Here is an 11,252-nt window from a genome sequence, read left to right as displayed (position 1 = left end):
GGTCCTATCATTAGGAAGATACATGAGTAGCCTATATGTGTACTTTCATTTTTTAATTCCACGCGGACGGAGTCGCGAGCGAAAGCTAGTGATATTATAAAGAAATATCTTATTGCACAGGAATTTAAAATATTAATGAACTGATACTAAAAAATCTCAGTAAAAGGATGGTTTCTGAAGGATTTTGTAGTATTAGAATATACAGGTGTATATTATGTCTTAACGCACGTGATCGAGTTTCCTCTGTGTTGTCGAGATTGCGTTGAAATCCTACGCGGATAGGTTTCCACACGTAGGTAATTATTTTCTTTGATTGCATTTGATTGAAACTGAAGCATATTAATATTTATTTGCGATTTATTTTGAAATAATAGAAAGGGGGAAAATATTATGACAGTGTTATTAAGTTAAAAACTTTAATACTTCGGACAAATAAAGAAAAATCTTAAAAAAATCGATGTAATGCAAGTATATATAGACCGTAGTTATTCCCGATTAATTTGTGATTTATACTTAGTTCATTCTTAATTAACTGTTGCTCGCGACCTCGCCCACGTGAAATTAAAAAATGTAGCCTATGTTACTCACAGATAAATTACCTTTCTGACGGTATAAGAATTTTCAAAAATGGACCAGTAGTTTTTGAGTTATTGCAATACATACAAAAATTAAAATCTTTCCTCTTTTTAATATTAGTATAGATTTATTCGTAATTTAGTTATACTTAGTACAAGAGTGGAATAACTTAAAGGCTGTTAATTTCTGTTTAGTTTTAAATAATGACATAAAAATTAAAATCAAAATAACTATACGTATACATTTATTTACAACAATTTCCATTTTTCATACTATTCAGATAATTCTAACGTAATTCCTTCAGGATTGGTGTCATTTAATTTATATTTGAGTACATTTGTTTCACATTGTAATCGTTCTTCCATTCCCATTAATTCTTCATCCTCAATTTTATTCGCGAACTCGTAATTTCTACTTTGATAATGGAATATTAAAATTGACACAAACATTATGCTTGAATACATAATAAATTGAGTCTGCTGTAAAAAAAACAAAATAAAAAATTAACTATTGTTGAAATTATTATAATTGTTTTTTTTTTATTAAACTGAATATGAAAGAAATATTAAACTATTCCACTTATTTATTTTAGCAATGTTTTTTATTTCATAAAATTTTGTAGGATCCGAAATTATAAATGCTTACCATCTGCACGTTAACCAACAAACGTGTCAATACAATGATAAGTATGTTGCCAAAAGCTTGCATTAAAATCCAAATAGAACCGATGACAGCTTTCATATTTTCTGGCGCCTCTCGAAACGCAAGCTCACTGCCCGTTACTACGTACATCACCTGAGAAAACATTTGTTTTTTTTTTATAATATAGTATAAGGTAGCAAACGACCAAGCGGCCACCAAAATCCACCAAACTGGTGCAGCGACCGCTGCCCATAGACATTCGCAATAGCGGTTGCGTTGCCTACCCTTAATCGACGGAGGTGGAGACGCACATAAAGCGGATATTTCCCCTTTCTATACGTCTCCTGCACTGTCAAATCCACGTTCACTTCCCATCCTTTTCTTATAAGAAAAAGGGTGGGAAGGAAAAGGGACTAAAGTCGGGCCTCTGGTACCACACTCGCCAGACGAAACATTTGTATTAACTGACGAAACATACTATTTCAAAACTTCATATTATGTGAAATGTGAAATAGACAAAAAATACTTACTTCTGCTATCGAAAGAAATACGATTTGTGGTATTAGTAGTAGTATTGTAATAGAATTTGGCTCCGTGATCAATATCACATTCGCCTTCTGAAATTTATCATTAAATGAACGTAAGTAGCTAACGACAAAGATCAAGTACTCTATACATGAATGAATGAATCATTGAATGAATGAATGATTGAATGAATGAATGATTGAATGAATGATTGAATGAATGAATGACTGAATGAATGTTTATTGCCACAAAAGAAATTACATAAACGGACTTTTTAAGTGGGGACATTTTTAAATAATAATACTTACATAATCGGTTTTATCTTTTGTTAAAATAATATTGTAAACTCCACCGCTTTCAAGTTGTATGTCATTTAAGATATCGCGATCACCAACTTGTATAGAATACTGTGATCTATAAATTTCTACCCTTGTATTTATATCAGTAGCTGATATATTGACTTCTATATTATTTGATTTCATATTATACATTACTATAGGTTCCTTAATTTCTTCCGTAACAAGAAATCTTTAAGAAAAAACAAAGATTAAAATAATATTAACTGGCTTTCGTCCGCGACTCCATCCGCGTGAAAATAAAAAAATAATATAAAACATAGCTTATGTTACTGACAAGGTAACTTTTTAATGGTGAAAGAATTTTTAAAATCGGCCCAGTAGTTTTTGAGCTATTTTATTACAATCAGACAAACAAAGTTTTCCTCTTTATAATATTATAATAGATTAGTTTACAATTGTTAGTTTTAGTTGAAGAAAATAACTTCATACCTTACCATTGGAAATCCTGATTTACTTTTCTCTACATTATCTTCGTAATAATAACTATGATTTGTTGTTAAAAAGAATGAGTTTGCTTTGTTCTCTTCGAGAAATAAATCTTGATGTTTCCTTTTAAAGCAATCACTAACGAAATCAAAAGCGACATTTTCTTTATTAGATATGTTTACTTTGGTGTTTGTAAAATATGAAAGAGGTGGTATTGTATGGGAAATGTTCTTTCCTTTGTTAAATATTGTAACATTGCAATTATTTCCATTGAAGATTCTTAATTGTGAACAACCTGTTTGTGGCAGTTCTGGATACGTTGTCTGAAAACAAATATATGTGGGATTGGAAGATAAAACGATAGACGATGGTGTGAAACGGAACGGATGTACGCGGAAGGAAGTGAGCGGGGATTTTGACAGATGACAGATTGGAAAGTAAGACGACTGGTGTGCGTGCGTGACCTAAAAGTGTTAATTGTGGTTTAAAGTAAATAAATACATAAATACGAAGAATCAGACTTGCATTCGAAGCTACAAAAATAGAATCCCGCATATACACATAATGTAAGAATTAGTTATAAGGAAAACATACTTAAATTATCATCTGGGGCATTAAATGAAATGTAATATTTGATAGTTAAATAATTAATTTATTGATGTCTCGACGAAATCTTAAGCTTATAGAAAATAGTCCGTCAGTTTTTGGGTCTGAATAGCCACTGTTTGCCTTGAAGAGGCATTTACAGATTCACCTGGCTTGATGTGGCCGAGCGCAGATGGCGCTTAGCCTAAACCTCGTTTATGAGTAACTAAGCTCGAAGGCTCAGGAACCTCGGCACGAGCCGTTACTTCGTTATTATTACCGGATTGGAAAAGAATTCCTAGTCCGTCAAGTGGTTCAGTAAAGGCCCGAGCAAGAATACTTTAGAAATTAAAGACAGCAAGTTTAGAAACTTTTTACAGGAGATTTTGTGATTTGTATTTTAAAATGTTTGGGTAAATGAATACCTTAAGATAAGTTTCGACACTGGCGGATGCTACAAACGCCAGTGCTGCCATAATGCCACCCACTTTTAACTTGTTCAAGGGGTTTGTCAATAAATTCCATTTAGCTAAGCATGGATAGAGATACTGAAAATGGCGAAAAACATAAAAAAGAACAATACATTCAATCGTTATTAATAGAAAAATAAATAACACTCAAGAAGAATAACACTAAAGAATAATTAACAAAAATACAAAAGGTATAAAATAATTTTGTGGAATATGTACCTAGTTTAATAATTTTACGCGGAAAAAGTCGCGGGCAACAACTTGTAATCCGTAAATTATAGCATCGTTTACCTTTTGTGATACTGCAATAAAACTCATAACCGATATAGGTGACAGAACAATCAACTGATCCGCTTTGATCGTGTAGGAACCCAATCTGCCATCCATCTTTGATGCTTGTAGCGCCCAACTGGAACCCTATTTAGAAATTAAAAAGCTATAATCAACATACGGATTTTTTACAAAATAAAAATATCATGTAATAGCTGTTGCTCGCGACTCCGTGCGCGTGAAATTAACAAATATAGCCTATGTTATCAACAGATAATTTACCTTTTTAAAGGTAAAAGAATTTTTGAAATCGTCCCAGTAGTTTTTGAGTTATATCAATACATAAAAAAATGCAAATCGTTCCTCTTTATAATATTAGTGTAGACAGGTTTTGGCGGTTAAGTTTTAATAATGTGTTCAAATAAGTCAAACGTAAGTGTTGAAAAACGGATAAAAGCATTAAGCGATTTAGATGCAAATATTATAAGATATCTTTTACAGTCTTTACGATGACAAGAGTAAACAATTACCATTTGTTCTAAAAGCGACCAAAACACCGGAGTTACTAAAAACAATTTCAGTATAGATAACGTCCTCTTTACGTCAGAAATAAACTGATGGCTGTATTTGTGTCGCGTACTGTCCAGCCAATGAGAGTGCTTGTTTTGACTTCGATTTGTTATTTTTAGCTTTAATCCTAGCTGAGAAAACAATGAAAACAATTTAATGCAATTCATTAATTAAAATAATATAAAAAAATTATTATGTAATTTATATTGTACGTATTTATTCGCTTTTTTTCATTAAATTGTATTCTAAAATTGCGAAAGGATTACTGAAATACCTCACAGAGTATACCCAGTAGTAGTATGTACACTAGTTTTCGCCCGCGACTCCATCTGCGTGATATTAAAAATAAACAGAAGAAAGTAGCCTATGTGTTCTTTAAGACTAACCTCTACATCTATACTAAATTTCATCGAAATCCGTTTAGCCATTAAGGCTACAAACTCTAACAAACATCCATCTATAAAAACTTTCGCATTCATAATATTAGTATGATTTAATATATAAATAATAGATAATTAACAACCTCTTCTTAGCTTTAGAGTTTATTCAGAAAACACACTTGTTTATTCTATTTGTCGCGTCTCGCTATATCAGAGTCAAATTATGAAGCAATATTTCCAAACCATGTTGATTTTTATTCCTACTTATATTTTCCTTTCCAAACATACTACAAATACTTACAAAAACACATTTAGTAAAATCAACCACAACATTTCCCTTAGGCTGTCTAATTATATAACGACGTCTTCCGCTCACGAATACCACTGGGAAAAAAATAATAACATTCGATAAAATAAAAACAGAACCACTATTTGGTACACTCGGTTGCATAAATATGTTGCAATATGCGTGATTAGGCACGGAAAACTGGGCGCACACTTTGGACTGCAAAACTGTTGTGCGATTGTCGATTGTTTCGCAGCCAATTCAACCATTTTCCATTAGTTTAGTTAACTACACAACTAAAAATCGAGTAGTGTCAAACCTCACTGTAATCTCATAGAAATAAAATCGAGACTAAACGGTTGTGGAGTAGTTTGGTTTCATGTGTGGGTATGCTCTAAATATTCGTAGTCGGAAGGAAAGTCCTTTAGAAGAGAAAACAGTGCACTATATTTGCTGTTATTAAAACCTACTTACCTATTGAAAAAACAATGACAATCACAGGTGCACCAAACGCTAGTGTGTAACAATCCTTATCGCCAAAGCATTGAAAGTCGCCTCTGAAGATAGGCGCTAAAGTCTTCGCGATAAGGCTGCCTACACACAAGTTGAAATAGAGTATACTGAAGTACAATGTAAGCAGTATCTCCTGCTTTGGTAGAGTAAACTGTTCGCCTCCGAACGCAGTCACACATGGTCGTATACCTCCAGTGCCGATCGCGAAAAGAAATAAGCCCAATAGTGTACATAATCTAAAAATATATTTTTTAAATGATGCTAGTTAAATAATTATAATCAGTACTAATACAGCGTCAGGGATAGCTAGGTTTAGGGGCTTAGGGCTAGGCTATGTTTAAAAAACCGTAATAAACAGAAAGGCTATAGTCCCGTTCAGATAAAAGCATTTGAAACAGTCAAGCACAAAACAACGAGCGTTTGTTCGTCAGTTTCTGGTCTTCTACGAGCTACTTTATACAACTATCAATAGTTCAAGAGTCTCTCGACCTTTACATATTGTTGTTATTATATTACTTTGATGTTAATTGTAAATAATCAATTAATAAAGCTTGTTACTCACCGACCGGGGAGCATTAGCTGCGGTATCGCGGTAACAGCTACTAATGAGTTGCCCAACACGTAAATAAACATCATGTAGAGTATTGTTCTGAAATACAAAACATTTAAACACCTCACGGCCATGTAAAGGATACAGAGATATAGTAAAGGAAGTGTTCTTATAGCGCGTGCACATCTTTGAATAAACAATCGAAACACTGTTGTGGAATTGTCGATTGTTTTGCAGCCAATTCAATTGTGTAGTTGCTTATCTAAAAATCGAGTACTCGTAGTATGCCCACCTTCTTATAAGCTCATAGGAATCAAACCGAGACTAAATAGTTGTGCGATAGTTTGGTCACACGCTTTTATTTTATTTAAAGACGAAAGCAATTATACTTACCGATACTTTCCCAGATAATTGTCAGCAATAATCCCACCGAATATAGGGCAAAGGCTGACCATACCGTTGAACATGTGGTAGATTTCCTTTGCTTCATCGTCGGTGTAATTCAATTTATTTCGCAAATACAACGTTAGAATCACTAAAAAACACAACGGACTATTATAAACGTAATAGAAATATTATTATAGGTTTCTTAGTAAGTGAGGAGTCACGATCGCGAAATAATACCAGTCAAACTCACCTCGAAGTGTTTTAGGGACGAGACTAGTTTTTATTTTATTTTATTTATTTCCTGCTGCTGTAATTCTTGCAGCAACCATGTTGTCTTTGTAGTTTATTTTTCTAGTTCTTTAAGTTCTTTTTTGTTAATTTTTCATTTCATTTTTATTCTTTAGGGGGGACGAGACTAGTTGGTGCTACCAAGTGTACATTTTGTTTTTAAGGCGCATTTATAAATTCACTGGGTTTTAAGTGGTCGAGGCCAGGTGGCGCTTAACCTAAACCTCGATACAGAGTATCAAATATCCCTCGGGAGCCTCGGCTACGGTACGTGATAGTAGCCGTTTTTAATTAGTTACAGCTGTTGTAATATTTTTAGGAAAATAAATTATTACCTCGCATTCCAGAATAGGACATCCGTTCACAGAATTCGGCTGCCAAAATAAATAAAATAATCTTCGGGAAGTGATCACTACGCTGCAAAACATCAATAATCAAAGCATAGATAATACAAACATATATCAAAACATAGAGACATATTGTTTTAGTTAATCAAAAAGGTAATTTAATTCAAAAGAATAGATAAAAACCAAAAAAATAATTTCCTTAAACATTAAATATGAAAAGCTATTAAGAAGTATCAAACAAAACTTATCGACATTATTTTCAATTAATCCTACCTTGTTTCTTTGATTTCCATTATTCTCCATTACTGAAAACAATACTAACACACGAACATACCCAAGAAATAATTTCATGCGAGTATTTTATCAAAATTAAATAATTAATGAAGGTTAATCATATTATAAAGTCAAAATAACTGCAACACTAATTACCAGTTTGATAATTTAATTACTTGTTTTATTATCGGAATTAAAAACTGTATAAAAACATATCACTGGAATTTGGAATACTTATTTAGTAACTAGCTGTCGCCCGCGACTCTGTACGCGTGGAATTAAAAAAACAAAACCGAGTAGCCTATGTGTTCTTCCAGACTATCCTCTACGTATATGCCAAATTTCATCGAAATCCGTTCAGCTGGTTAGGTGTAGCCTCTCTAACTCTAACAAACATCCATCCATCTAAACATTCGCATTTATAATATTAGTATGAAGTATGAAGTATGATAGCTAATCAAGTTTAGACTATTGTTAACTAGAGACATAGAACAAACAATAGAGTAGATTAAATATGACTATTAATTCTTAATTTTGGTTGTAATATTTTTTAAAGCTAACTATACGTCCCCACCGAGTAGCTCGGAGCCTACCCTAATATGGGGTGACGAGGTCATAGTCAACCACGCTGGCCCAGTGCGGGTTGGTTGACTACACACATATCTTTGAATTTCTTCGCCGATATCTGCAGGTTGCATCACGATGTTTTCCTTCACCGTAAGAACGTCGGGTAAATTATGTACATACGAAAAATCGATAATCACATTGGTACATGGCGGGATTCGAACCCAAGACCTGTAGATTACAAGCCAAGTATTCAAATCACTGAGCTCTATGATGATTTTATTAAAAGGATAATTATAATATTTACAAGAAACTTTCAAATACAGTCTCAGTTTATTATTCTATGCGACAAAGTCACGGTAAACAACTAGTCTGAATATAAACTCCAGTACTCTGCGACGATATTATCAAGTATTATTTCTTAGAGGTTAATGTTACGGCTATTAGTCACAAAACTTTTTCAAACCTAATCTATACTCGTAATCGTATTAATTTCAATGTTGTAGTAAATTTTCAATTTCTTTACACTATTATTAACTGTAATAAAATTCAATGAATAACAACACGAAAAGTGTAACATAACACGTATAAAATTACCTTTTATTTCTGGAAATTACCACATTAGTTATTAACCGGACGCGATAATGATCGTTTAGTTTCAAACATTACTTGCATTGGAACATTTAAGTATAGATTTCTGGTTAATTGACAATGTAGGACAGTTGTCTGGTGCCCTAGGGCTCTAGTAGTGGGCACCAGGAGGCTTGACGTCCCGGTGGCGTCATCACTCCTAACCAATCCATAGGCCCTGAGACCATCACAGCTGTTACAAAAGTTATTATCGTTGACTTAATTAATACGAAACAACCATTTACCACTTTAATATTACTTTACGTGAATTTGGCGTGTTCGAGTTAATAAACTGTTTTCTCTTTTATACCAAAGGCTAATGTGTTTTGTATCCTCGACCTAAGTAAACTGAACAATTATTAATAAAACATTCTATGTTCGTGACTTTTGTTCGTGGAAATATTCAGTTTTATTAAATGTTAGATGCATTACATTGATATTATAGTGCAGTAAACAATGAATAATAAACGAAACTACAGTATAATTTATATTAAAACTGGCTTTCGTCCGCGACTCCGTGTGTGGAATTAAATAAAACAAACGTAAGTGGCCTATGATTTCTTTCAGATTATGTTCTATAATTTTCCTAAATTTTATTCAGATCCGTTTAGACTACAAGCTCCTATCATCCTTCTATCCATCTAAACTTTTATATTTATAATAATAAGTTAGATTAGTAGCAAAATTAAATACGAAAGTATATTAACACTCCCATTCTATAAGAAATGTAGATTACATTATGTTAATACAGTGTGGAGAGCGTCGGTGGCTCAGTGGTTTGAACACTTGACTTGTAATCTCCAACTCTTGGGTTCGAATCCCGACATGTACCAATGTGATTTTCGATTTTTCGAATATTCATATGTACATAATTTACCCGACGTTCTTACGGTGAAGGAAAACATCGTGATGCAACCTGCACATATCGGCGAAGAAATTCAAAGATATGTGTGAAGTCAACCAACCCGCAGTGGGCCAGCGTGGTTGACTATGGCCTAGTCACCCCTTATTAGGGTAGGCTCCGAGCCCCTCGGTGGGGACGTATAGTGAGCTGGTGATGTGAATACAGTGTTATTTCGGCTGTTAGGATCCACGATAGTAAAATATCTTTAACTGTCATTTTGTTTCTTTAAATCATCATCATCTCCCCTTCCTTATCCTACTCCCGTAGGGTCGGCGCACCGGGTTTTCGTCCTCCAAAGCATTCTATCATCCGTCATCTCAGTCATCACTCCCTTCTTGATCATGTCACCTTTCACGCAATCCATCCATCTCTTTCTAGGTCTACCTCTACCGATGTACCCCTCTACATTCATAACTAACATCCTTCTTGTTACATGCGATTCATCCCTTCTCATAACATGCCCATAACTAACCTCTTACTCCTTATTTTCTCAACCACTGGGGCTACTCTCAAACTTCCTCTAATATACTCTTGTTCTATTTTGTTTCTTTAAATTATTAGCTTAATGATTTTAGAATGTTGTTTATAAAATTTATCAATTCAATAGTGAGTACATGAAAATAGATTGTTTAATTTCTTTGTATGAACAGTTAGGAAAATATTCTCTGCTTCCACTTACTTACACTGACAGAACGATAATAATCACGTAATTGGAATTTTACAACTGTTGCTTGAGCGAGTACTAACATCCCTAACTCGTTTTATTTACCTATCTAATCTACATCGTATACACTTTAATCATATTTTATACAGTTAAGTGAAGTTATTTTAACAAATTATGGATACACGTAAAATTAATTATGCTATCCTATCCTAATATTTCTTTATGGAAATTGGAAGTTACTCAATAAGCCCGAAAACTCTTTACCGCGAACAACCGCAAAATCAGATAGACACAAAGCACGATAGTTTATAGCCTGTCCATTTTTAGAGGTCACTACTTGGATAGAAAGCAGACGCAGACTACAGGCTATGATATTCTTGATATTGCCAGGATAAAAAATGAAAATCAAAGGCAGTGGTCGATTTTTATTTCAATAGTCTTGCTTATTTTACTCTGTTTTTTAATATGCCTGGTTCAAAATTCTTATTAAAACAGCGTATTAAAAACTATTGTATAAATTATTTTGTCAACTGTAAAGTCCAATATATTTTTAAGCAAATATGATAAGCGGAAGATTGTTTGAAAACGACATTTAGATAAACGTTTTCGTCGCAATCGTTTGCCGGAAAGTTGAATTCGAAGGACATGCATAAATGTTTGTCGATGTGAACGCTTTCGAATAAACGTAAAACATATCGTTCGCGTGTTTCGTATGAAATTTGAATTTAAATTTGAGAGCTTTGTTTGTATTTGCAATACGTTGAATTGGTTTTGTTTGTACGTTGTGATAATAGTTTACATTTATTTGATTACATATATCGGTGGTGAATTGGAATTCTCTACTAATTTTAGATAATTTATTTTAATGGACGGGATAAAAGCTTTTTAAATTTAATGTTATCTATACTATTATAATAAAGCGTGAACACACACTTCTTTGTTGCCTAAGATGTCAGTAATTACAGCATATGTTTTAATAATTCTTTCTTTAACAAAAAGCCTTACACTTACGTCACGCTTTAGGCTATATATTTTCACGCTAT

At 33.2% G+C, this 11,252-nt stretch overlaps 1 protein-coding gene across 1 annotated transcript; it reads right to left on the bottom strand.

The window, feature by feature from the left end:
* Window positions 1-833: 833 nt before the first annotated feature.
* On the bottom strand, window positions 834-8,906 carry LOC106100266 (peptide transporter family 1-like). The gene is made up of 14 exons (XM_013279063.1): window positions 8,609-8,906; window positions 7,163-7,244; window positions 6,546-6,687; window positions 6,165-6,251; window positions 5,564-5,838; window positions 5,105-5,187; window positions 4,384-4,554; window positions 3,875-4,000; window positions 3,539-3,661; window positions 2,532-2,851; window positions 2,052-2,271; window positions 1,749-1,835; window positions 1,222-1,371; window positions 834-1,055 (listed from the first exon to the last, which is right to left on the bottom strand). The coding sequence occupies exons 2-14, from the start codon at window positions 7,182-7,184 to the stop codon at window positions 849-851; spliced, it is 2,013 nt and encodes a 670-aa protein (XP_013134517.1). The 5' UTR covers window positions 7,185-7,244; window positions 8,609-8,906; the 3' UTR covers window positions 834-848.
* Between the last annotated feature and the right edge of the window lie 2,346 nt (window positions 8,907-11,252).

This window comes from Papilio polytes, unplaced genomic scaffold (assembly GCF_000836215.1).
Source record: "Papilio polytes unplaced genomic scaffold, Ppol_1.0 DF824058.1, whole genome shotgun sequence".
Lineage (NCBI taxonomy): Eukaryota > Metazoa > Arthropoda > Insecta > Lepidoptera > Papilionidae > Papilio > Papilio polytes.
The sequence above is the reverse complement of the archived record's forward strand: the minus strand, read 5'-3'. Positions and strand labels throughout refer to the sequence as shown.

Coding starts and splice junctions, on each gene's coding strand:
- LOC106100266 (XM_013279063.1), bottom strand. CDS start 7,184: ATGTCCTATTCTGGAATGCGAG. Junction 2,272..2,531: donor TCAGGATTTCCAATGGTAAG/GTATGAAGTTAT, acceptor TTTTTCTTAAAG/ATTTCTTGTTACGGAAGAAA. Junction 1,372..1,748: donor TATTTCTTTCGATAGCAGAA/GTAAGTATTTTT, acceptor ATGTTTTCTCAG/GTGATGTACGTAGTAACGGG.